At 38.6% G+C, this 27,990-nt stretch overlaps 1 protein-coding gene across 2 annotated transcripts in view; it reads left to right on the forward strand.

Annotated features, from left to right (window-relative positions):
- Positions 1 to 26,710, forward strand: part of VWA8 (von Willebrand factor A domain containing 8) — a 182,733-nt gene extending 156,023 nt beyond the window's left edge. Inside the window, exons 38-45 of one of the 2 annotated variants that reach the window (XM_059839092.1) lie at positions 2,741 to 2,849; positions 3,613 to 3,769; positions 6,449 to 6,557; positions 11,192 to 11,317; positions 13,130 to 13,288; positions 21,075 to 21,173; positions 22,333 to 22,571; positions 24,865 to 26,710. In XM_059839092.1, coding sequence (XP_059695075.1) covers positions 2,741 to 2,849; positions 3,613 to 3,769; positions 6,449 to 6,557; positions 11,192 to 11,317; positions 13,130 to 13,288; positions 21,075 to 21,173; positions 22,333 to 22,571; positions 24,865 to 24,973 — 1,107 coding nt within the window. In that variant the 3' untranslated portion in view covers positions 24,974 to 26,710. Of the gene's footprint in view, positions 1 to 2,740; positions 2,850 to 3,612; positions 3,770 to 6,448; positions 6,558 to 11,191; positions 11,318 to 13,129; positions 13,289 to 19,964; positions 21,174 to 22,332; positions 22,572 to 24,864 lie in introns of those variants that run through there. The other variant, XM_059839093.1, reaches the window with a different exon arrangement.
- The last annotated feature ends 1,280 nt before the right edge of the window (positions 26,711 to 27,990 follow it).

Raw genomic sequence — 27,990 nt, forward strand, 5'->3', positions numbered from 1 at the left:
TATTTCCAGCTGAGTGTTCTTCAGTTTCTCAGGTTCCTAATCCATCCAGTTTTGGATTCTGACCCTTAAATCTACCTTTCCAATAGTTTCTAATGTCAAGAATTCCTCCAGTCCTCAGAGGGGTGACTTACCTGTAGCTCTTCCATCTCTTTATATTTGACATGCTGAAGAATGTATCGTTATCCAGAAGTTTTTCTCTTTGTTTTTTTTCCTGATCCTCCCTCTGATTTCATGTCAAGGCCCATTGATTAACAGTTTATTTATTTGTAAAATATATCTTCATTTCTAATATAGGTATTTGGTAGTCTAACTTCTAGTTTATAGAGGTGCTTTCAGAGTAGAGACAATTTGTTGGCTGTGAAATTACTCTGAAACTTATAAAATTACCTTCCATAGATATGGGAATGGGAAGGGGAAAAGTCTGACAAGTCACTGAGGGAATGATCTAAGAGCTCATAGAAAAAACAGGGAAGTATGTCCAGAAGATTCTCTTCAGAGGATTCTAGGATTCTATGATGTGCTAATATAATGCAGTTTCTAAGTATATGGTAAATTTGAAAAATAATTACCCCAGCAAACCAGTGCTAATAAAAATTGGTTGTTAAAGTATTCAGTTTGCAAAATTCTAGTACCTTTTGTCTGCATAGGTGATACTTTGAAAGAAAAGTAGATGAAACTGCTGCAATTTGCTGGCATGACATTTACACATCTGCTGGTGGTGTTCCATTCCAGTATCATTGAATTTTCAATTATTGTATCCATTCAGCTATTAACTATACATAAAAAGAAAAATAGCAAACAACTCACATTCTGAAGCTATGATAGATTGTAGCCCTTGGTTCATTTCTTCTTTCTCAAGCAATTTTTTTCAAAGTTTTAACAGAAATTAAATGTTGGATGTTTGCTGTCCTTTCAAGAAGAGAAAGCAAAAAAATCATTATAAGATTGAAGATTTTCTATTAACCACGTGCCATTTCAAAGTTACAAATACCTGCTTTAATCAGATTCAATCAGATCAATATTGTTGTAAAATAAGTTTATACTAGAAACTTTTCTAGTGCATGTGTACTAGAGCCACTATTTGTGAACAACTTAGACTTGATAAAGATATGTGAGCACCAAAGCTCTTTTGTCTACAGACTGTTTCACTGAAGATTTAAAAAATGCTTGAATTTCAAAGTGTTTAGTGGAATTTTTCAGTGGAAAAACTTGACAAAAATAGAATATTTTACATTTGCATCACTGGTTATAGTTATGTTTGTTTCATAGAGCTTTCTTTTGAAGAAGTAATATTTTTCTATAAAAAATACATAAACATGAGCATATAAAACTTTTGCCTGATTTCATGTTTCTCATTATAGAATAATATTTTGTTTCATGGGGCTGAAACTGTCATTTTGGGTTTATAATTTTGTTTTAAACTAAATTCAGCAATTTTTGTTAACCAGTGTTTTTGATAGTTTTTTAATCTACCAGTTTTACAAAAAAGAATGGTTTATTTTAGGGGAAATCTCTTAAACCAAAAAAAGTATATAACCCTAAGGGTAGCATGCTGTTGTGGTTACATGTTTCTCCCTATACAAATGTTAAATGGATGTAATTTAGCAGATTAGATCTTGATTTTACACTAATGACATGGTTCACAGAGGATGTATTGTACCTCTTTGAATTGATATAAATTCTGTAAAGAGAAAGAAAATGATGTTTTGAATAGCTGCCAGGACGGTGTTGTTAGAGCACATGTTTTCAGTTCAAAAACATGTGTGGAATTCATGTCAGCATGAAGTTGAGTCTGCAAGACAGTGAATTCACTACTCTACAGTGAAAACCCTGATAATGCCAGTGAACTTCTGAGAAGGCAATAAATCATAGTTGTTGGGACATCTAAATTTGTTGGAGAATTAAATGTATTATGGTAGATAAGAGGAAAGTTAATTTTAAGTAGTTAGAGACATTAATTTTCTATCTCAGTCACTGGGTTTCGTTAAAAAAAATATCAAGTGGCACTAAATTACAGAAGATTAGTAAGGGGCAGTTCACACATGATTCACTGATTTACTGCATGACTCAGAGCTCATAACGGGAAGGAGTATTTTTGCCTTCAGTCACCCACTTAAGTCCAGCCCCAGCCTAAAGTGACTCAGCCCTGACCATCTGGCAGCTGTTGGGCGTTCAGCTGTGCCGTGAGTCAGCGGACAGGTCTGGAAAACCCAGCATGGCAGAACTTCTGGGGTCCAGACAGCATTGTTGAGAATTCCACAAGCCTGTCATTTAAACTGGCCCATTTGCTGGCCAGTCTCATCTCTTTAGTCACTGTTCATGAAAGGAACATCAATCTCCCCGTCCAGAGGGAATGTGGGGCTGCAGTTGGGTGCACATGAAATGTGTAAATGGATGTGCAGTGGTGTGGATATACAATACTCTGAGAAGTGTTTGAACTGCCAGTGATTCTGTCTCCAGGGGGATTTTGAGTTATGTTGGGCAGTTATCAGGAAGCAATTTCTGGTGTGGATATGAACAGAATGTAGAGGGGTTCAGATGTGGCAGTAGCCTTAGTTCAGGTGTGAGTCTAATGTGCCACTCAGGAGCCCTGTTTTTCTCTGCTCTGTTCTGAGGTGGAATGTTGCATTTATTGGACTAATTCTGGTCCTACAGCTGCTCAGCACACCTAGTAGTTATTATTAGGTGGTTAGGGTATTTTCTCTACTATAAGAGATATTTACATCTCTCTCTTTTACAGATAACCATTGAGAGGGAAAGTGGTTTGGATGTCAGCTCCCCCAAACATGGAAAAGTGGATCCAGACAACATGCCACATGTTGGTGGAAATACCTGGGCTGGTGGAACAGGTTTCTCTTTGTTTTTGTTTGTTTGTGGTTTTTTTTTTAATTCATCATTGACAGATATCTAAGAGAGATGCTGTGCCAGTCAAAAATGGTTTTATGCAAAGTTGTCCTCTGCTTAGAACTATTTTACCCAATGCATGGTTGCTTTATTGCCATTAAAAGAAGAGAAAAGAAGGATTTGCAATGTCTAACTTAAACTGTATGTAGCAGATCTCTTCTTCAATTATAATTTTTTTATTTGCTTTTATTGGCCATACAGAGAACAAGAAGCTTACAGCCACAGAAACTAGGCCGAGTCATTCTCTTAGATGTCCCTGTAGCTGCAAAAATTTAGATAGTGTAGGCAAGAGGTACACAGAACAGGCAAAGTACCTCCTAATTCTAACAGGTCATGGTAGTGGCTACAAGATAATGTGGTTTGGAAGCAGTGTAAACCAACAAATTCTAGGGAGAAGACAGAGTCTGAGACCAGGAGCTCTGAAGAGATGTTCAAGATTTATATGTTCTATGGTCCCCTTTGTACCTTGTGGAAACCATTATGAATCAAGTCTCAAGGAGCTATAAACACAAGTATTCTATGGGAGTTCTTGTTTACCATGATAGCTGTTAGCTTTTGAAAACCTTTGGCAATAAATATTTCAGCTGGGGATTGTTAACAACATTTTTGGAACATGTGTAGATGACAATGGAAGCTTTAAAGAAAATTTGTTCTTATTTTTTTATCAAGTGTATATTCATAATGTTTTTTTTATCTCAACCATCTTAGGTGGGAGAGACACTGCTGGGTTGGGTGGCAAAGGCGGGCCGTATCGACTGGACGCTGGCCACAGGGTTTACCAAGTGTCCCAAGCTGAAAAGGATGCTGTTCCTGAGGAAGTTAAGAGAGCTGCTCGAGAGATGGCTGAAAAGGCCTTCAAACAGAGGTAATGTGAAAGTCTTTCTTTGCTTTTCTGTTTTCCAGAAGCTGAAAAGAATTTTCTTTCTTAACTGCATTTATCAGCACCCTTACCCTGTTCATTATCACTTAACAGAGATTACCAGCACATGTTTTTTAGCTGTTCTGGATAAGATGTATGGAATGTTTTATTGAATTAAGCCACAATGTTAAAATTACTGTGTGATTTGGTAGAGTAAAACATAGCTAGATGGAGAAGGAAGTAAATATTTATCTTTTTTAAAAGAAATAGATTATATGAAAATTTCTTCAAATCATGATGAATCCAGGTTGTATGTTGTTAGGAATTAATCACTTAATAAGTGTCTTTCAAAATGGACCACTTCAAGCAAATTGCTTCTGTTTGAAAGTTCTATAGCCAGATGGTTAGAGCATGGTGCTAATAATATTGTGGGTTTGATCCCTGTATGGGTCATACACTTAAGAATTGGACTTGATGATCCATGTGGGTCACTTCCACCTCAGAATATTCTGTGATTCTGTAATTTGAACTATTAAGCTTCAGCAGCTAATTAACACCAACAGCAGGTCTTCTCAGCATGAGTGTGATGTGTGATTACTGATCAACTCTTTCCCAGAATGTGCACAGATATTCAGATTTCTTCTACCAACTGAACTCTCAAGTCAATCTCTGGTATTTTGTGTTAAAAAAAGCAGCCCACCTCTTCAAAATTGCTTCTGAGCTGCTTCATAATAGAAACTATGGATATGTGTGGTCTTGGATATTGTACATCTGTCTGTGCAAATGTCCACCTGGCATGCTTTGATGAGTTTCTACTGCCTGTGTGGTGATTTACTAAAGTAGAGAAAAGGGGAAATTCCTGGCTACTGCTACGTGCTGTGGAAACAGTACAGCTATGCCCTGTAAAATCTGGGTATCTGTTCATGAGGTAACAATTCCTGTCCTGCAAAACCCAAGTGGGCTGGCATGTACCAGCTGCAAATGTAGCCTATTATGAAACCACATTTGACTTGGATCATTATTCTTTATCACTTGTATAGTTGTGGGAACTAACACATAAAAATAGGGAGGTTGGAGTCCTCAGGCTGACAGAAAAAAAGAAAAAGGAAATTGCAGATTTCACTGCTTTGTTTATACAGGATTATTTGGAGAGGAGAAATTTCATATAAAAGTTATTGATGCTTTCCTGGCTAGATAGTATTTCTAGTGGTAAATATTTTAAATTGTCCTATTTGACGAAAATGAAATTAACAACTATTCTGGAATAGATGCAGTAATTTTCATTATATTTTTCTGAACTATCTTTCACTTTGGATTTATGTAGAGTGCAACAAAGTAAAACGGCATGTGAGGTTCTTTTTTGTTTCTTTTATAGATCTGAAGATACTGAACTCTATTGGCAGAATTCATGAAATTAAATGTGCAGCACTGAAAGTTACTTTTTCCTGCCTCTAATGAATAAGAGTTGCCTATAGTGACTATATGTATGCAAAACTTCAAATAGAAAAAGACATCATGATAGAGACAACAAAGATTTGATGTTTGATTTTAATACTATTTTCAAAGGGTTGGTCTAAACAGCAGTTCTCAAGTATACTTCATGATCCAGGCAATTAACATGTGATAGTGTTATAAAAACTTGCCATTAGAAATAAAATTAGCCTATACATAGCTTTACTATCCATTTATAGTTCAGTGAAAAACACTGTATTTTTTTAAACATTGTGAGTGAGATTATGCTGTTAGGAAGTGCTTGTTTGAAATGGGCTGGGCACAAACAGGCCAATATGTTTTAGCTGAGGTCTGAACCCAGCCACATGCTGGGGGTGGGATGGGCAGGTACACAGCTGCTGCCTCTCTGAGTGATGTTGGGTCACAGCGAGTACTGAGCAGTGAGCACTCCCAGCATATCTGCCTGTTCCCTAGCTCGTTCTTCACTGCTGGACCTCTGTAATTACATTCCAATGGTGAATTTCACCTGTTCTGCTAAGCTATGCTGTTCAAAAGGTGGTACAGAACTTGAAATGGACACATCTTTGCTTATAAAGAAAGCATGTATCTGTTTTCATGGTGCAGGTGTACTCTCTGTTACAGGCCTCTGGACAGGATAGTGCATGACTCATTTTCTATGGGGGGAGCACGTTTTTGTTAATGTTCATTTAAAACTTCTTGGTTTCAAGGTTTCTTCATTTAAAGAAGCACAGAGATAAGTATTTGAAACAGATACTATTTTCAAGTCTTCCAGGACAGATTTTATAGTATTTTACTTAACCTTTGTGTTGAAGCAGGAATCAGCATATGTTTAAAATACTCCGACAGTGAAGTAATGAACTTGTGATCCTTTTTTGTACAGATAGCAACACCTGAGCCAACAAAACCTTTCAAATTTGATCACATTTTTCAGAACCTCTGATTTACTTCTCAAACTTTAAAGCATATTAGGAGAGAGTCATATATTAGTAACTTCAATAAGTTTTAATGTGATAGTCCCTGTAGACATTAGTGAACATCTGCCATATCAAAAATTCACAAGAGCAGCTGCCACTTCTCTGGCTCGTCTCTTCTGTGTGCTTCTTGCAGTCTAAATTTCCCTGTTACCAAGTAAATAAACTTTTAGTTTACGTTAGTAAATGGAAGATATGCATGTTTCCTAAACTGTTCTTAGCTCCTTGTTCTTTCCTTTAGATTGAAAGAGATTCAGATGAGTGAATATGATGCATCCACTTACGAAAGGTTCTCTGGAGCAGTCCGACGTCAAGTTCAGTCACTCCGCATCATCTTGGACAATCTGCAGGTAGTCTTAGATTCTTTGATAAAGGAACACAGGGAGGTCATTACATCAGCCCCAAATACTATCCTACTAATATCCTGTTAACATCTGGTAGTGATACTTTTGTAGGCTAAAACCAAGTTTGGGTTATAATCAGTTAGAGAAAACAATTTCATATTACTGTTTTAAAAGGCAGCCTACATGTGAATCCCAGTGCTCATCTCTACACGTTCCATTATTCCCATTCCACACCTTACATAGATTACTTACTCAGGAGCACAGTTTTGTGACAGAAAATACTACTACACATTATGAAAAGAATTTGTGACGGTGTGTAGAGCCCAGTCTTTGTCTTTACCTCCAGTCCAAGAGTATTTTTTAGCTGTGAAGTGCAAATGCTACAGATGTTAAAAGAGACACCCACTCCAGGTAGGAGCTTTACTATATATGCAGCTGAAAACATGGATTTTTTTTCTCGGGTTTTTTTATCTCTTTGTGATAGAAATAGGTATAGCCCAAATCTCCTAAGTGGAAACTCACTGAAACCACCAGTTTGCCTTTCTTCTGGTAACTGGCGTGGTTGTCGTTCTGGGGTTTTTTAATACTAATGTTCATATACAGGGTAAATAAAATTGTAATTGCATTGTTTCTAGGAGGCACCTGCTAATCTTCAGTGAAAATTATAGGAAAAGTGATTTACTCCTTACAAGATATATTTGACTATAAGTATTTCTTTTGAGGGCTGCTAACCACTAGTGTATATATACACCTTAGTTTATTACTCACTGTGCTGTGTCTTAAGCAATAAAACTGAAATACAGAAAGTAATCCGTCTGTATGATAAACAGCCTCCTCCTGGACAAAGAAATTCAATCCCCTGGTATTGCAAGTAAGAAGGGTCACATTTCTTTGCATTATTTTTACCTTTAAACCTTTGTAGCTACAACAGCATTACTATAATCACATATATACCCAAAGAACCCTTAGCCAGTTTTGTTATGAATGAACCAATTCAGAGAACTCCTCCTGTAATGAACACTTAAGTTGGGCATAATTAGGCGATTCATGCAGTTAATATGTGTTTCACTTCAGGACACAGACTTTTGGCTTATAAAGACAGGTCTCTGTTGAAAAAAAATTGGGTGTAAATCTCAGTTTTGTCTACAACATTTATATCTAGGTGGGTTTTTAGCACACATGCTATTGGAAGCACACTCTGGGTATGAAGTCAATAAGTAAATCTTCAGTTTGAAGCATTTTTTTAAGTCTGTCTTACCTGTCCCTTGGAGTCAAAATTCTTACATTCAGAGGTCATGTTAATCATAATAAAAAAATAACATATTTTAATATAAGGAGGGATATCCTCTTGCTTTTTTCAAAAAGGTCATTTTAATATCAAGGCAAAGTCTTATAAGCTGCTGTGTTTTATGAGACGTTGATGACTTCCTGCCAAAACCTGTAACAGCTAACCACAAAGTTAGGAAATGTAATTTATGATGAATAAAACAAATTACTGAATTTGAAAAAGCTAGGCAAAGAATAAGAGCAATAGTGAAAAAAAAATTTTAACTTTATAAAATTTATATAGATTTCGGTAAGGATTTTATTAGAAGATGAACTAGAAAAATGAAGATAAATTGTGATAGGAGTTAAATAGTTGCAAAATGCCTTTTGTTAATAAGGAAGCTGAGTACAAACACATTTCATGTGATGTTTTTGAGAGGGAAAAAAAGTTGTTTGAATTCTTCAGCACTGTAATTCATCTGGCCCTCACGAAGAGCTGTGCATCTGTCTCCCATTATTTTCTGTATAGTCCTGGGTGCACCCTGAGTTCTCAAGTAGAACAGTTTTCTTTCTGTTGTCAGTCAGTCATTCCTCATACCTCAATTAAGAAACCAATGGCAAAGTTCATTGCAGTAAAAATTTGCAACTCTGATTGTCTATGTGTTTTTAACTTTGTGAAAATCCCAAATTACCAACTCAGTATGGAACATATTTGGCTTTTGAAAAATGTTTGAGTTTGCTTTGTTTCAAACTGTGTTCACATAATCAAAATATGTTACCCATGTTCGTTTAACCTGGTTTTTCTCTTTAATATATGCCTTTTTATTGTTATTTTTGTGGGTTTGTTTAAAATATAATAATTGGATTAAATTTTATCTCCCTAGAATCAAGAGGCTGGGATATGGTTCCAGTTGTCTGTGGCTTGCCAAAAGTTAGTAGTCACAGAAAGAAATTTTTGGAATAGGCAGATCCTTCAAAGTGATACATAAACATAGTCTGAGAATGTAATTTCATTGTTCATTTTGCTTTTTATAACTTGCTGATCTCTGTCAGCTCTTTGAACAACATTATCAAAACATAATGAGTTTTTGTTTATCTTCTGTAGAAGTAGCAAAGCCAGAAGTCCAGGAAATCCTGTCACTGATGGGCTCTTTCTTCTCTCCCCTGAAGCTTGTCTGTCTGAACTCCAAATTCAAAAGGTTATGGTCAGTCAGTCACTCAGAAAGACCTTCTTTATTGTGAGGTGACTTGCTCTCCAAAAGTACTTCTCTTATTATTGATGATTGCAGAGAGAACTGGGGCAGCTGTCCCTGTAGCTTCTGAGCATCATTTAGGCTCCTACGTTTAAACTGGGCAATCCTGAGCCTGAGTTACTGACCTTGCTGGGCAGGGTCTGGTCATTGCAGCAAGAGTAAAATAGTAGCAGTCCTGTAATAAGCATGGCTTGGAAAGCTGTGCCCTGTCAGTAGTATTTTCATGATTTCAGCAGCTAAGGGAACTTTTGTGTAATGTTTTCCCAGAAACAAATGCAGACCACAACTGGCTGTGTTTAATACATTGTCTGCCATTACAAGCTACATATTTAGAGGTGAAAACTTCACATACACAACTTTTTCTCTGACATTTACAGACCAAGGAGTGTATATATGTTATCAAAACAATGTGTGTATATATATTAGTGATGGTTTTCTCTTAAAATTGTAAATGCTTTTAAACTAAAGGGTGTTGTTGGTGGGACATGTAGAGGTCACTGGGAACTCACAAGTGAATGCTATGCAACTCTGAAGGCAACAAAGGGTAAGTGATTCTGTGGAAGAAGGGATTTAACTTTCATCCCAGGCATATTTAATGACAGTAGAAGTTCCTAGCTGGTGGTACAAACAAACTCATGGGTGCCCCACTGCCAAAGTGGCTTAAAGCTCAGCTGACTGCAGCACCATGGAAATGTATCAGAAAACACAATTGGCTGAATTCACAACCTCGGAAATATTTTCAACTTTCCCTTCCGTGATTTACTAAAAGGTTGAGGTTTCTATGTTTTTTGGGAACATTGTTTTTCCTTCCCATCAGGAAGCATCTGTAAAGCTTTTGATTTTGTTAATCAAAACACTTTTCTGTGGCTTTGTAGTCTCTCTGCCCACTTATTTTCATGGGCAAGTAGTCCAATAATCTTGAGTAATTATAGGTAGTAGTCTGAAGTCCAGAACTCCTTCTCTACACACTGAAACAAAACCTCATACATTTAGTCCAAAGCAAAATCAAAGATTCTCTGAACCTGAAGAAGTCATTACCTGCCTGTACAGAGCTATAAAGATTCATCCTTTCAAATCCCAGGCCTGCAGTTTACTGAGGATTTGTAATGTAATGCTTCCTGCTCATCAGAGAAGAATTGATTTTCATTCCTAAAAGTCAATGTTTAAGGCAGTTTGAGTCCTGTTGGATATTTGATTTTCCTCCAGTTGCTAGCCAACAATTTGCTGAGAGGGCAAAAGCATTGTATGTAGACAAATTCAAAATTGTCTTTCCTTGTTGGGCTTACTACTAGGATGAGCAATTTTAACACGAAGATTTAAACAAATTATATAGACCATAAACCCCATATATACAGACTTTGCTGTCTTTAGGAGATCTTATGTATTATAAACCTATTCTGCCTTATGTATGATGAAGCTAACCTTTGAAAACATGCTTAAATATGTTGCTTATAATATTATAACACTTGAGTCTTCAATCTTAACTGCATGCTCTGCGTACAGGTGTTCCATGAATGTTTGAGTTCATAGATTGTAATGTATTTTCATCAAGTCAGGCTGTAGATAACCAATGTCCTTTCAACTAAAACAAAGGAAGTGCTTATTGGACTATCTCTTGAGTATCACAATTTTAAAAGTAGGGGTTTTTTTAATAATTAGTTTATACTGTTAATACTGTTTTAAAATCAACCATTTACCATTGCCTAAAGTGGATAAAATGGATGCTGTTTAGTTTTTCAAGTCACCCCATGACTTTTTCTTGTTCTGTGTGGATTGGTAACACATAACAAATGGTCAGGTTGTGTGTCCCTTCAATTGTATGTGTCTCTGAACAGGCCTTCCACACACATTTTCAGCATATTTGTAAGAGGAAGGGTTAACATTTTTTGCAGTTCCCAGTTATACTCCCATAAATGAAACTACTGAAAAAAGAGGGAACATGGTATTTGTCAGTGTTGATTTTTCTTTCAGAGAAGACCAGGACAGCTGTGAACATGTGTTTGGATTTCTTTGACTTATGCCAAAACTGTCTCATCATTACAAAGAAATTAATGTGTATGTCATGTGCAGTAGGCCGTACATTGTCTGACACACACTCACATCACATCTTTTCTGTTGTAGGCCAAGGGTAAAGAAAGACAGTGGCTAAGACACCAAGCTGTTGGAGAGCTAGATGATGCCAAAATCATTGATGGGCTGACAGGAGAAAAAGCCATATATAAACGACGTGGAGAACTTGAGCCACAAGTAAGTATCCAACAGGAACCAGGGAAAGGTGGAGAAGAGCTTAACCAGTTTGCTGATTTCATAGTGGCTGTACAGTGCATCTTTTTGGAGTTTGAGTAGTTTATACGGATGAGAAACTCAGAAAAATATGTCTGGCTTGGTATGTCCCTGGCACAGAGGCAGCCACTTATGGAAAATTTTCTGTACCTCTTCTTAGAGTCTTGCATAAATATTTCCTGTTAGCCACCCTCAGAAAGATCTAGGCAGAGCTAAGTTTTGATCCAATGCAACAGTTTTTTATGTTCTTATTTCATATTTTAATGGTCAGAAGGCAATTAGAAGAAAACATTTATTTAGTTTGCTTTTATAGAAAAAAGAAATATATTTTCTCATTAACTTAATTTTTGTTAACAAATATGCTGATCCCCTTGGAAGTTTAACAAAAAGTGCTTTACAAATGTGTTTTCCTTATTCTGTGGTATGAAAATAATTTCAACTTCCACAGATACTTGGATTTAAAGTAATGAAAATTATGATAGAAAAAAAAGTGTGAGTAAAAGCCATTAAGATATGATAAAGTTGACTGTCCTATGGCCCAATTCAGCCATTCCTTAGCAGCCTTTACAGTTAGACCTATGTGAGTCAGCCACAGAGAAACCACTTGAATCAGACCAACTAAACCTGGCCAAACCTAGTGGAGTTACTCCATAATACTTAACAGTAATACTTAATGACAGATTGCAATTTTTAAGTACACTAAGTTGGTTTTTTTAAATGGCTGAGCACAGCATCTTTTTGCATGTCAGCTACCCACATGTGATAAATCCCTGGTATTATTTTTTTATGCTGTTTGGTCCTTAGGTGGCTTTGAATGATTTATGGAATTTGCCACTGCTCGTGTGAAAGATCAGTAAGGGAAAAGTGATTGAATCATCAATTCTCATTTTTTCAAAATGTGTTTACTCAATATATCAGTTTTAAGGCTTTGTAAAAATAATTCTATTAGGGAAAAAAGTGTAGGATTTAATGGGCCTTCTTCTGTTTTGTTTCTGGGAGGGCAGGGATGCCACAGTCTATTAAAAAAATAAAGTACAGAAATCCTTTACAGGTAAAAGGAACATTTTAGCTATTTGTTTATATTGTGACTGGGGTTTTTTTGTCAGGTCATATATAATGGCCTCATACTTGAATCCAGACCCATCTCATTGCATGCTAAATAAAACACCTCCCTTGAATGTACTATGCCAAAAATTGTTAGAACAGATGGAATTTGTTTTCAGAAAAAAGTAGTGGTTTCAGCATTAGAATGAAGATGGAACTAGTAGTTAATCAGAACAAGATTTCAAACATTTTTGGAATGTTATTAACCTCAGCAGACAAGTTTTTACAGTCATATTCAGTCACTGTTAGTACTGCATGCCAAGGAAAAGCATTTCCATTATGAAATGGCAGAAAAGAGCAGAAAGAGCTCTTTCTGCCAAATTTGAGAGTTTCTTTATTGAAATAAAATGTTAAGAATCAAAACTGAAACAGAAAATGTTTTTTCCTGACAAGCATGTGTGGAATGTTTTGAGGTATTTTGTTTCCAGTCATTGAAGGTGAGAGGAAGCAATGAGCTGAGTTATCTGTCAAATAACTGGTTTGAAATAGAAAAATGTTTGTGTTTTTTGTTCTTGAAAAAAAAACTACAACAGCAAAACCAAACAATGTTTACTGGATAAAATTTTCTTGATTTGCAAAGTGCATTAGGTTTCCTTTTGGAATATTTTAATTTTACTGATGTTTAGCATTTGCATTTCTTGTGGGTTGAGTTCTGTTGTGTTTCCCTGGCAGCCGGGGAGCCCCCAGCAGAAGCCCAAGCGCCTGCGCCTGGTGGTGGATGTTTCCGGCAGCATGTACCGCTTCAACGGCGTGGATGGGCGCCTGGAGCGCTCCATGGAGGCCGTCTGCATGGTCATGGAAGCTTTTGAGAATTATGAGCACAAATTCAAGGTAATTGCAGCTGGGCTGGGAGCTCTGGGGTTATTGCACAGCCTGTGTGCAGCACTGGAAAAAGTGTTTCAGCAGTCAGTCTAGCCAAAGAATATTATTCATTCCCACAAGGATATAAAGACATTAATCTATTTCTAACAACCTGAAAAATAATACTAGTGAGAGGGTAAGAAGCATTACACGTTTCAGCAGGGGAGTATTCAGTCTAAGACTTTGATTTAGTGAGATTTGCTGAGGTTTTTTTCTGGTTTTATCTGTTTCTTTGAGAAGAAACACTTAAGCCTACAAAACACAAGTAAATATGAGCTTCAGGTCATGCAGAGATGCCGCGTCCCACCATCCGCCCAGAGAGCACACAGCAGTACTTGGTCATGGGAAGAGACCAGACTTCTTTGTCCCTTCTCTCTTCTAGTTAATTGAAAGCACAAAATAATTTCTTGTACTGAAGCATACTAGATTCCAAATGTTACTTAATTGTAGCCTGCAAATGAAATGTAAATAAATATAATGCTCTTTTTGTCTCAGTAAGCCTAAACAAGGTCTAGGCCATGTTTCTTTAGCCATAAGGAAGATAGGATAGTCTCCAGTTAATTCTGGACATAGACTGTGTTTAATGGAATAATAGAAATGTCCACTACCTTTACTGAAGAGCATATCAAACACAAGAATTAAAATATATCTAAACAAAACATAAAATCTCCTAAAGAAAGTTAATAGAAACTTAGTCCAGATCAATTCAGCTAGGTCTGCTTCACCTTGTTCCTTCAACAACGTGATTCTACAGGTTTCTGTTCTTCCACAGAATCTCACGTACAAAATCAGGCATGTGCTTTTAGAATGTCTTCTAAAGCCTAATAATGCACACTTCTATTTTTCAAGAGAAAAGTCTATAAGAGGAGACAGGCATTATGTTTTTTCCTAAGAAAACAGGGCATGTGCTACCATCTTCTTCGGCAGTAATGCTTTCTTGTCCTTAAACTTCATTAAATGGAGCATGTTGCAGAATTTCAGACAAATTTGAAACTATGGTTTGGCTCCCAAAGTCACTACGTTCCTGAAAACATAATGAAAATAGGCTGGGTAGAGAGTGATGCTGTGTAATCCAGTTGGAGAAAAATGCTGAAACCATAAACTTCTACCTTAGCCCAGAGAAACCGTATAGGAACTAAAACGTAATTAAAAAAATAATTGGAAATCAGGGCTTTATTGGTTCTGCTGTTCATGTAACTCCTGCTCACTGATAATAGAAAAGTTAAGGACAAATATTTACAGTGACAGTGCAATTATGCAGTGCGATGATTTCTGTAACTCGGTAAATCAGGCATATCTGAGCAACACAGATAAGAGTATGGCAAAATACAGGATCATCCATACAGAAAAGTAGTGAGCCTAAGGATAAATATCATATACTGTGGTGTAGTCAACATGGTTTTGTAAAGGGAAGTAAGGTATCTATGTGTGTTACAGACAAGGTTGGTTGGTTGGTTGGTTGGTTGGTTGGTTGGTTGGTTGGTTGGTTGGTTGGTTGGTTGGTAGGTAGGTAGAGTCTCCTTAGCCAAAAGCAATTGACAAAGTCCTTTCCAGAGGCTTTTGGGGATAAAAGAGGAATCCCTTAGATAAACAAAATACTGCTAAAAATACAAGAAACAGCCCAAATGGTCATTTTTAGTGGGTCAGTGGTAGAGCTGTGGTGGGATGTGTGCCAGAGTCCATGCTGTTCTTTTGTTCTGTATATACATGTGATCTGTTAAAAGGAATGAAAAGGTGACAAAAGTTGCTAATTATATGAAGTTATTTGAGAAAGTAACAGGGGAAATCCAGCTACAAGAAGTTGGATAAGGACCTAGCCATAAATGCTGACGAGGAAGTAAAATGATAGGTGATGTTTAGTGATTTTCAATGTAAAGTACTGCAGGTGGAAGAAAAAAATTTAGATCTTAAGTACACAGTGAGAAAGTCTCAGCTTTCTGTTAGTCCTCACTCCCAGCTATAGACTGGTGCCCAACAAAGATGTCTTGTAATTATGTTGTGTGGTTCTTTGAACACTCTGTTCTCACCAGCTGTCAAAAAAGCTAATGGAAAGTTCTAAACTGTTAAGAAGAGAGAATAAAGGAAAATACATGAGAAAGTTTCTATAAACATCCATGGTGCATTCACTTTAGGAGTAATGTGTGCAGTTTTGCTCCCCCATCTCACAAAAGTTCTTGGAGAGATGAAAAACAAAAGAGGGTAACAAAGATTGCAAAGGGTATGGAAGTGTCCCCATACAAGGAATGACTAAATAACTAAGCAAGTTACTTAGTAAGAACTGCTCAGTGTGGAAGAGATAAAAATCAAAAAGCTGATAAAGTCTTGACTTAAACAGAAATGGTGACCAGGAGACAATTGTTCATTCAGCTCTTATTTTGAACAGTAAATTATGTTACATTCACACAGCTGAAGACAATGGCTTAGAAAGTGATAACACTAGAGAAGGTTGTAACACAATGACAGATAACCATTTGTCCTTATTTCCAGTGCAGCTCTAAAGCTGAGAACCCAGAACCCTCAAGTGCATGCTAAAGAAATGAATGACATGTAGAACTTGACATGCAGCCAGGACACTGTGGAGAATTAGTTAAGATCATTACAAACTCACTTCAGTTCTGTGATTTTAAAATCTATGGGTCAGGCTTCAGAGAGCAGGAGAGGCAGTGATTTTTTTTCAAAATATCACTGACTCTGTTCTGTTCAACACTTGACACTTTGCATGATGCTGCTGATTTTTCTCAGGACAAAGCTGAAGGTTTGGTATGTCTGCAAAAGTAGCATACATTTCTCATATCTAAGAGAGGAACCCTTTGAAAAAGAAGAATACACAACTCTGTAGTGTTAATTAAAAATCTGCAGTTGATCACTTCTTTCTTTCTTTCTTTCTTCCTTTTCCTTATGCTCTTCTTCCCTGGTTTTATAAAAATAGACTTTTTTGGCCTTCAGATACGCCTGCTGTTATCTGTTCCTGTTGTAGCCCCATCTGCACTGGCTCACAACAACATATGCTGCAAATTTGAGGGGTATCTTGTAAAACATGTGTTGAACCTAGGGGTTCATCTAGCTTGTTAAGCAAAGGGGATTTACATAGTAAAGTTCTCTTCAGCTATCTAACTGCAGTGCAGACTTTGGAAAGCAATTCCTGGCTTTTGCTCAGGATGACCTTTCTGATGGTGCTTGGTTTACTTCTCTGCTACATACAGTTTTGAATTAATCAGATTGGCTTTTCCTTGGCTGTTTTACCCTACCCAGCTAAGCTTTGCCCATGGGTGGTACCCCTTGGTATCAAGGATGATGTTGATTGTCTGATGATCTTAACAGCACTGAGTGAAGGTAGAAAATGGTTTCTTCTTGCCTTCTTATACAGAAGAGCTGAGTATTGGGTATGTGACTGCACCAAGCAGGTAATGAAGTTACCATTTATAAAGTCAGACAAGTGCAGCAGGTATTTTTCAGCTTTTTATGCTCACATGGGATATCCTCCCTACTTCCAGTTCCCGTAAGTGCAGGTAGTGAATCATTCTTTGTCAAGGGGAAAACAGGAGGCCCATCTTCTGAACATCCCGTTTTAGGTGCCAGTTGTTTGACAATGCACAGAAGGGCAGTTTGTTCTCTTTCTTATCTGAGGTAGTACTATGTCTGTCACAAACTGTATGTTTTTATATCATCCCCAGTTACTGTGATTTGCACACATAATGGCAGATTGAGGAGGCATGTCCACTAAATTATCCAACAGCAATTTTATGAAGCCTTAAAAACATTGTGACTCAGTAAATACCATATTATGTAACTGGTAGGAAAAGCCTGAATTGTTATTTATAGCTATATTAAAGGGATATTGAAGATTTTATGTGCCTCTTCCAGCATTCTGTTTTTGTAAAATTTACTGTGGAGGCAGCATTGCTAATTCAGAAAAAGAAGAAATGGTCCACATGTTTGGCAGAATAGTTTATTTTAAATAATAAACAAAAGGTTTAAAATAAATTCAGAAAAATAGAATATTCAGTGTTGTCCAAAGAAGAGATTTATAAAGATCTAGCCCTCCAGCAGAGTCTAATTCACACTGCCTTTTACATTCAGCACACTTCTTCTTTCAGCTTTTTAAATGCCTTCAGAAATGAAACCTTTTGGCATGGCAGCTGCAGAAGACAAAGTCTTCCATTTTACCCATTTTAGGCAGCAGCAACTATCCATTCAGTGCAAAATGTGGCAGTGGAACAGAGATTGTTTTAACCTTTTCCTATGGAAAGAAACCAACAAAATGGTGCTATTTTGAGATACATGTTTACATGTTGTGTACCCTGAATAGAGCAGTCCTTGTCTCAGTGTACCTGAGGCTATTAGAAAACAAGCTCTGGTGTACCACAATAATATATTATTTCAATTAAGCTGCACTATGGCAAATGTATTTTGCTGCTGGATTTGTCCTGAGAGCCTTTGCTTGCAATTTTGTAAAAGAAAACCGAAGTCAGTTTCAAGTAAGATTGTATCACAGCTTTTCTCTCACCTGTAACTCCATCCACATAAATCCTCCTTAGGGAATTTATGGGGTAAAAGCATTAGATTGGATCCCTGCTTTTCAAAGGTCCTTCTTCTGTGCTCGTCTTTAGCTACTGCAAAGGAAGGAAACTGGTTTTGACAGAGTCTGCATGTGCCTGCATGTGTTGGGCTTCCCAGTTGACCAGGGCTGAGGAGCTGTCTGCACCTTTTCTTTACAATGAGTGCACCAAGGTAACATGAAATCACTAAGGGTTAATTTACTAGAACACAGATCAGGAGGAGGTAGTAACTTCCTGCAGGGGAGTTTTTCATTCTTTGCCATTTCAGAGTGAACTTCTTTGCTCCAGTTTTGGTCCTCTCCCAGACTCTGTTTTCCTAAATTGTGACAGATTCCATACATTCCCCTGGGCAAACACCTCTCTTCTGTCACCTCTAGAACTTTGCTGTAAGCCTCCCTCCTCCCAGGGAGAGGATCCCAGCCTGCAGTCTTATGTTGATTTAAGTCAATCCAAGTCAGTGCAGCTACATTCCCTTGCTATGAACTCATCCAGCCTCACAGTTTGGGGAGCTGAGCTTCCCAAAACCAAACTCACACTCATTAGATTTTGGCTACTCCTGGTTCTTGGCTTGGCTTCCAGAGAGATCAGAGGACCAGGAGGACCAGCGCGTGGGGGCTGTTGACCACAACTCCTCTTTTCCCCAGCGCAGCAGGGTCTCCCTCTGTTGTTCAGGAGGCCCTACTTGACCCAGAATGCAGCAGTCAGGATGAATCAAATTGCCACTTCTTCCCTGCTGCCTCGCCAAACGTTCTTAAATCACAAATAGCATAGTAAGTTGTCAGCAAAGAAACAAGGAAACTGATAACATCTGCTAAAGATAAGCACACGTATCGTATCGGGTGCATGCATGGGCACACACAAAGAATAATAAGCAGCTCTCTGAGCAGGGAGCAGACAGGACATGATGTTCCCAGGTGGATGCCTTTCCATGCCTGCAATAGTTTGTTCAGATCATTTCAGCCTCGCCTTGCCTGTAACCAGGTTGTCTGTTCTTGCCTTGTGCAAGAATGTGGAGGGGGCCCTGCTGTAGGGTCAACATCTAGTGTTTCATCAGGAGCTACAGCAATTCCCCTTACACAGGCTGTCACACTGAGTTTAAACTCAGACTGTTTGAGATGAAAGCTTGGTCTCTTACTGGAGTATGTCAAGAACCACAATGATATTCCCAAACAGCAAAGTTTGGGCTATTCCCATGAACTCAGTATGGCAGAGCTGACACAAGGACAACCAGTGGGAGACATCCAGGAAGCCAGGAAGGGGCCCTCTACAAAGGGATCAGCCTTTTTACACAGGAGAATGGCAGTATTTTGCTTTACATAGTTAGGTTGTTGATTTAAAAGTGATACAGAATGCAAAACTGCTCAGTAGAGAATGTGCATGGTTTCATAATTAAGAGCCTACCCTGAAGATGTGTGGGCATTTCTGACATTGCATAGGAACCACGAGCACTGTATATTTTCTGCTCCATTAAACCTCTGCTTTATTTAGTTCCTCTGATTTGAATAGTCTCTAATTTTTTAAACAGAAGTCATGCACACATTCCTGTTTGTGGTTCAGATTTTATTAAACAGGATATATTCCTGTTTTATTTAGGAAGTATGCTGAATGTAATCCCAGCATTACTCTCAACATTTGTATATTTTCATTTGCCATGTCTTCATATCCATCAAGAGAGAGTCTGAATCATTATTGGTAATAAGAAATAGGTTTTGAAGAGAAAGCATGTGGCAGACAGAAAGCTTTACGTGAGGCTTGGTAGCAAATACTAGGCATGTAAGAGTTGAGGAGAGCAGAAATGGGAAAAGCCAACGGAGCAGAAAGAAACGGGATTGTGTGGGGACTAGATTATATAAAGATTTCCTAGGGGAAGGAAGTCTGGTTTACGTGGGGCTGTCATAAAATGGTCTGACCTTGGGTGAAATAATCTGCAGTATGTGGTACATTTGCTCTTTAAAAGAGTGAGGTGTCACCTTTAAAAGTGTTGTTTCAGCTGCTCTAGCTTTCTTTTGATACATTGTTAAGCAAATTAGTGATGTGGAAACAAAAAGAGCTTTGTCTGTAAAGACTACCATTTCTCCTCTCTCTAGGACCTGACTTACACCAAATGAAGTATCTTTCAATAGGAAAGAAAAGACAGAAAAACTATGATGAATAGACCTGCCTTTAACCAAATGATTATGTGGGAATTAGGGATGGTGAACCCAGCAGGAGCCTGTAACAGTACTTGAAAAAAAGAAAACAGAAAGGTAAAATACTGCTCCTTGTCAAGTAAAGGCAGGTGTGTGCCAGCTAGGCAGGGGGTTATACAGGCATGTTCATGCTGAGGAACTGCCAGTTCAGTCTCTCTGGGCTCAGATTCCATACACTGTGCTCTCTTGCTTGGTGTAGGCAACTCTTAAATCCATTTTTGTCCTGCTCATGAATTCTCCCTGGGGTGACTGCCACATCCACAACACAAAGGGCAGGTCAGGACCTTGCCATAACTCAGCTTGTCTTGGTTTTCATGTAACAATGAAGCTCTCACATGAAACAGAGGCCTTCGAATATTGCTTTATTTGTTCATCTGGATATTTGATCTATTGCAGTTCTATGTGTCAGTTTTGCAGCGTCTCACAGGAGAATGATGTGCACACCATCTCCTTTGAAAACATACAGGGGCTCTTGGAATTCACTTCTCCACATACTTTCAGCAATGGCTTTGATCAGTTATGCACAAAAATAAGGAGTGCTGATTTTCAAGAAAGGGGATTTGTAATACTTTTTTTTTTTTTTCAGAGCAGAATGAGGTCACCAAAAAGATTCATCAAACATAGGACCTACTCTCAAACAATGTGCTTCTTGTTTGTCAGACTCAAGAGGATGGAAATTGCTGCTTTAAAAGAAATAGGTGGACAATGTGAGAGGACAAGGTCTTGATCTTACACATCACCACTCTGCAGTTGGTGGGATGATGTGAAAAACAGATCATGGAAATAAGGAACTGTTCCTTAATTTCTTTATTTAGCAATGCTTTCCTATGTTTTTGTGTCAGTGAGAAATTGCAAGTAGTTCCCTTAAACAGTTCATAAACAGAAACAGGGAACAGCACTTGGGGTCTTCTGTTGAAAATTGCAAATTGCCTTTGATCTGTCTTATTTCATTGTGAGCCAAGGGCCATTTGTGACGAACAGGTGACTGATGATGTTTCTTTCTTGTAGTACGACATTGTTGGACATTCGGGAGATGGCTTCAACATCGCCTTGGTTGGGAGTGACAAAGTTCCCAAGAACAATAAGCAAAGATTAGAGATTCTTAAGGTAAAAGTGATGCTGGTAATTAGGGATTTTATGACTGCAAAGATAAAATTGTTGGCAGGTCCCAGAATACAAAACATGAGGATAGTAAAATAAAGACAAGAAAGCAAAAATCTGTATATTTCCTTAAATTTAAACAGGACCTTACAGAGACATGGCAGAAGACAAATTGTGCCAAAATAGTAGAAGCTGGGTATGCCTTATTCTGGACTTCTACGCCCTAAATGTGTCATTTTGACTTCCTGTCAAAGGATAGGGGAAGTTCCAGAGATTATACAGTGATATAGATAGCTCTGCCCAAATCATGTGATATTATTAGTGCACAAGTGACTCATTCAAAACTGTAGAGGGATCCCAGGTCAGTGATTTAGCGTGGTACCTTCAAGAAGTAATGCATCACAGTAGCATTGGGAAAATGTGTCAATGCTAAAGTGAAAACATGTTGAATCACAATGGCAGAGTGTATTCACCAAAAGTTTTCCATAGTGGCATGAAGAAAAATTAAGTATATTGTAATATTTACATGGTTGGCAGCTTGATAGGCGGAAGCATGTACCTGAGCTTCCTTTAAAAACTATTTTTAAAATAGCTCCTCTGATTGGAAGAACCTGATTTAGTAACATCTAAAATTCCTGGCCTTCTACATAGGTAACAGCTTCATCAATGAATATGTTGTGTTTCTTTTGTAACAGCTCAAACAAAATGTTTTATCATTTTTAAATGTGACTGCCACTGTCAGGAATCAGATATTTGGTAATAACTAAGACACTACTAGGATTTGGCAGACCAGTGCAAATTATGAACATGCAGAAGCTGTTCACAGCATTAGGAACCTGTTTTCTTCTTAAAATACATAGGAATGTGTCCACTCAAACTGCAGCTGACCAAAGTATTTTACCTTCCCTAAGACCCAGTCTAATTAGGTCCCTGTGTGGGTTTTAATTGTTTGACCAACCGTGTTTTTAAGTGCTGCTGTCTTAAAATATGACATATTAAGTACAAAAAGCTGCATCTTCTTTTCTATCTGGAGCATTGTCTGCATTTCTGATGGATCCCCTAATACAGCAGTACTGAAAATTTACTCCCTCCTGTGCTAGCTGAAATGAATGCTTGTTCCTAAAGTCATCTTATATGTTTCCACGTGGTTATGCTGTGCACACAGACTATGCATGCCCACGCTCAGTTCTGCATGAGTGGAGACCATACCTTGGAAGGGACAGAGCATGCCATTCGGGAAATCGCCAAGGAGGAGGCAGACGAGTATTTTGTTATCGTCCTAAGTGACGCGAATCTGGAGCGTTATGGAATTCCACCAGCGAGGTTTGCACAGGTCTTGACCACCAACTCTCAAGTCAATGCTTTCGCCATATTTATAGGATCCTTAGGAGACCAGGCAGATAGGTAAGTGTTTGCTTTGTGCCTAGTACTGCTTGCTTTCATTCAGCATAAATCTAAATTATGCTTTTATTGCAGTGAGTTGCCCATGCTGTTGTTCTGCACCGAGGTTTTGGTCATAGTATCATAAAATCATTGAATGGTTTGGGTTGGAAGGGACCCTAAATATCATCTGTTCCAACCCTCCTGCCATGAGCAGGGACATCTTTCACAACTTCTCTGGATGACTTGTGCCAGTGCATCATCATTCTCATTGTAAAAATTTCTTCCGTATCTCCAGTCTAAATCTACCCTCTTCCAGTTTAACACCTTATCCTGTCATTACAGGCCCTGGTAAAAACTCTCACTATGTCTTTATGAGACCTTTTTATTTATTGAAAGGCCTCAATAAGGCCTCCCTGGACTTCCCTCTCCAGACTGAACAACCCCAACTCTCTCAGCCTGTCTTCATAGCAGAGGTGCTCCATCCTGCTGACCGTTTTTGTGGCCTTCCTCTGACCACTCCAACAGGTCCATGTCTTTCCTATGCTGAGGACCACAGAGCTGTACACAGCACTCCAGGTGGGGTCTCATCAGAGTGGAGTAGAGGGGCAGAATCAGTTCACTCACCCTGCTCCCTGTGCTGCTTTTGATGAAGGAAAACCAGGGTACAATTGGCTTTCTGTGCTGCAAGTGCGCATTGACAGGTCATATCCGAGTTTTCATGCATCTATGTTTTACTATTTTCATTATTAATGTACTGCCGAGAAGCTGTAGCTCCTGAGTTATGGCAGGGATGAGACTGCCTTGTGGATCCTGCAGAAATCCCTTACAGCCAGCAACTTCAGAGCATCCTGTGCACCCAAAGAGCAGCTGATGCCATCCTCCTGCTGCTGGATGTGCACTATACCCTTATGTAATGTCACCATATAATCATAGTAGTGCCTTTGTTATTGCCTAGTGTATGGTTCCAGTGTGTACAGGCCTAAGAGATTAAAACAAAAGATGCTGGACTTAATTTGTCTTCCAAACAGCCAAAGGTTTGACTCAGATACACCCCTTGTGTTAGAGATACAAATTCTTTGGAGTGTCTGAGACAATATGCCTGGGTTAATTCTACTACATAATTTCACTTTAAAATGTTTGGGCACAAGGGGAAAAAAACAAAATTCTGTCCCAGGTGTTCTTTCAGGTTCCACATCCACTGAGGACCAGTACCTGCGGCAAAAAGCTGGTATAGCCAAAAATATCAACAGTGTCTTTTCTGTTTGAGTCTTCAACTAGAGGAAAATGAGAGCAATCTGAAAGGATGTTGGCCCTCAGTGGATAATTTTAAGCAGTAAAGGGCTGAAAGATACAATTGCACAGACACCATGAGTTGTGGCTGCGGGTCTGTACGTTAGAGCTGTATTAATCATCAAAACAGAATCAATTCTGATTATAGATTATAATTACAGAAAGTCCATTTACTTTTGCTAGGAATTAAAAAAAGGAAAAAAAAATCTTTGACCATGTTCTGCTGTGTAAGAGATCTTATAATGGCCTAGTTCACTGGGTATGGAAAATGCACACAGTGCTGTTGCTGAAATGCATTTTTATGTATGTGAAGTGCAGAATTAGACAAAGCCTTCCTATAACTGCTGTGGGGGAAGGAGAAGGGAATTCTCTGTTGCGGGGTTTTTTTTTTACTAATTTTAAAAGTGAGAGTTTACTCACTTTTACTCACTTGGAGGAATAGTATAGAGCAAAATCTCCTGTAAAAAGCAGAGAAAAAATAAATTCCAAGCCTGCTAACTGGACATGAGGGAGATGGGACATGTATCTAGTTTGACTTTTAAGGGTGGGTTAAGGTGTGAATAAAAATGTGTCAGGTTAATATTGGCAGAAGAATACATTTCCATGTAACCTGCAGTGATGTCTATGAAATACAAAGAGCGCAGTTAGAATCACTGAACTTGTTGAACTGAAAGAGCTGTGGGTTCATGGCAGTCAAATTACAATAAGTATCTTCATTTCCAGTGTAAATCTGTAGCTGTCCTCAGCAAACCAGTTGTGGTGACGCCTCATGGGATCACTGGTACCTAAATCAAAATGGAGTTCTGGCATGTCAGAAAGAGGACATGGATAGAAATCTCTGGAAATACTCTTGTTTGTGTTGCTGAAAGGAACTCTCTGCCCTACCTGCTCTCAGTGTTTTCTCCCTCTGTTGCTTTCCCCAACCTTTAATTGTATGGTGACAGCAATGTGAGGAATCCTGCCTTGTGGTAGGGAAGATAATTTGAGGTATTAATTGTGTTTTCTCCCTCATTCTGCTCCTTAGGCTGCAGAGGACACTGCCAGCAGGTCGGTCTTTCATTGCCATGGATACCAAAGAGATCCCTCAGATTTTGCAGCAGATCTTCACATCTACCCTGTTGTCAAGTGCCTAAGCATCACTGGTGTTACCTGGTGTGAACTCAAAGAGGAAACCCACTCCTGCTGGAGGTAGAAACCCTAAAGTTGAGGATAAACACAACTATTAAGAAAATACATACCCTTCTTTAATCAGCCAAGCAACCATAATCTACATGACAGCCAGGCTGTAAATTTTCCCCCAGAATCTCTCAAGCAACTCAGCACATTCAGAGGGCTGCAGCAGGGCAGAGGATGGCGACAGAATGGATGTTTTTCCGGAGGGACAAACAAACAAAGGACAGTCTGTGATCATTCCTCTGCCTGCCGTGTTGCCAGCACTACGGAATCATCTCATCCTGTTTCATTAAACACAGTTCACTGGGATTTGGTAATCCTGTGCAAGGCAGATCCAGGCAATCTGTGTCAGTGTTTCATGTGCATTTGTTTGAATGGGTGCTTAACTCCATCTCTGATTTAAACAGGGCTGCTCTTGCCAGGCAGGAAATCCTTCCTTCCTCTCCTGTTGCTTTCTTGTCTTGATGGGCATCAGGGCTTCACCCCGAGGCTGGGAACAATGGAGCAGTTTGGAAACACTGACCATCACATGTAAACATTCATTATCTGATCAGGCACCGTGCTCCGAGTTGTCAGAGCTAGAGAAAGTGGCTGTTAAGAAGTAAAAGAAAACAGAAATAAATTGCTTCAGTTCTGCCTATGAAAAGTAAGGGGAAAGGGTCAAAACACTTTTAAGAACCCAAGAGGCAGCGTTTCCAAGAAAGAAACTTTGCACAACTCCTTTGCACATCTGATGATGCTGCACCCACTGCACTGTTACACAGAGTCACTGAGATGGCCTCAGCACATGGGAGTGACTCTTCAATCAGGAGACAAAAAGCTTACTAATGCTTTGCTAGAGCACGTTCACCATCTGTTTTTCTTGGGTGAGTTGAAGGTTAAACTGGAGGAGAGATTTAGGCACACAAAAATAAATTATTTTTTATAAAAGAAGAGGGAAAAGTATTTTAGCAAGATTCCTGTGTTAGAATGTATTTAATATCCAAGTTAGTTGTAAAGACTTGCTTTATGATTCAATCAGTTGGTGTTTGGCTTGTCCCATGAGGTGATTATTCCTCTTTATCTACTAAAGACGAGCTATTTTGTAGTTCTTTGGGAACAGTGGAATATTCGATGAATTGAATGTATGATTTAATTAAGCTGGTGCGGGGGATGTACATCATAACTGATACTAATTAGAGAATAACTGAATAAAAGAACATTCAGGAAGAGTGCTTATAGAAATCTGAAGGAGGAATTGCAATTCTTTTAATTTTTCTCTTAGTCCTGCAGTTTTAAAGGGTGTTTTAAAGGGTCCAGGTTATGGTGGTCATTCTGTAGTCCATCAGTCCTGCAGCAAAAATCTTTACCAGAGCATCAAAAATGTCCCTTGTTTAGGATGAGTTTAAGCCTGGTCAGCTTTCAAATTCTTTATGACAAGAGGGGACGGAAGACATTTTTCAAAGTCTTGTTAGCATTGTTATGATAACTATATATGTGAAAACAAAGAGATTGAAGATGCAGTTCCTGTTTGGAATGGGAGGAGAAGGTTGAGAAGGTTATCCCTGGTTGGGACAAATGCACGTGTATGCACATACAAACAGATGCTGCTTCTAAGGGGAAATGTGCTTCAAAATAAAAATATCTTGGTCCTGTAAACATATGATGAGATACTAAATTCAATAAATAATTGAAATATTGATAAGGCTCTTAATAAATGTGTGTTTACATGGAAATTCCTTTAGCCAAGTCCTGAAAAAAAGAACCTTTTTCTTGCAGTTAATTAGCAGATGCACTGTACACTTTCTGCATTACTTATGTGGATAAACTTTCTCACCTCAGATTTAAATGCAGTAAAATACTGTTATCTTTATAATCAAAAAAATTAATGCTATTTTAAGGAAAAACTATGATAAATCCAGTTTTTAATCTTTTGTTTGATTATGCCTCTAAATTATACTTCATATATAAGTATCATTTACAGTTACCTTTTTGTAGTGTTTGGTTTTATCTTTGTTCCAGGAGATATCTGTTGAGTTTCAGTTCTTGTTCCTTGGACCCGTAGGATACAGCCATGTCCAGGGCCAGGTGTGGTCATGAGGGTGGGTGGGAGTGGGTGGAAGTTCTAAACCTGCCCTCTTTCAGTTTCAGGCCATTGCTCCTTGTCCTGTTGCTACATGCCCTTGTAAAAAGTCCCTCTCCAGCTCTCCTGAGCCCCTTTTAGATACTGGAAGGTGCTGTAAGGTATCCCTGGAGCTTTTTCTTCTCCAGGCTGAGCAGCCCCAGCTCTCTCTGGCTGTCTCCACAGGAGAGGTGCTCCAGCCCCTTCCCATCTTTCTGTCCATCCTCTGGACTCACTCCCACAGTCAGTGTCCTTACTGTGCTGGGGCCAGAGCTGGATGCAGCACTGCAGGTGGGCTCTGTCACAAGTGGAGGGGAAGAGACCCTGCAGAAGATTTTGAAAGAAAGGGAGAAGAAATGAGTGATTTTTTTTTTTTAATTTTCAGTTCAGAAGGAAAGGGTTTGGGTTTTGGCTTTAATAACATTTCATTGCAGAGCATATTTGACCCGACAGTGTCTCTCTAAATCATAAAAATTCAGGGCAAAATTTTCCCCAGGCTGTACATCTCACCTGCTTTAATGCCCATCGCTACCCCAGGGCAATCAAAGCAGCAACTGTGCTTTTCCCTGTCTCACCAGGACTTGCAGTGTTATTTCACTGCTCAAAAATTCAGCAAACACTCCTCCTTCACATTCCTGGAATTTGCAGAGCTTCCTAATATGCATTTATTTTTAATTAGTGGAATGCTTAAGAGTAACACGGCTTTGTCTGCCTAACAGCAGCACCAGTGGCTGCTCTCACTGCAATGCAGGCACCAGCTTTGTGTGTCACTCATCAATTCTGAAAGCGTGTTAAGGTATTTTTCATCTCTTCTCACAGTTTAATAAGGCACTTTTGCACTCATCAGTTTTTATGGAAAGGCCCTGTTTCAGCAAA

This window comes from Haemorhous mexicanus, chromosome 2 (assembly GCF_027477595.1).
Source record: "Haemorhous mexicanus isolate bHaeMex1 chromosome 2, bHaeMex1.pri, whole genome shotgun sequence".
In the NCBI taxonomy this organism is placed as follows: domain Eukaryota; kingdom Metazoa; phylum Chordata; class Aves; order Passeriformes; family Fringillidae; genus Haemorhous; species Haemorhous mexicanus.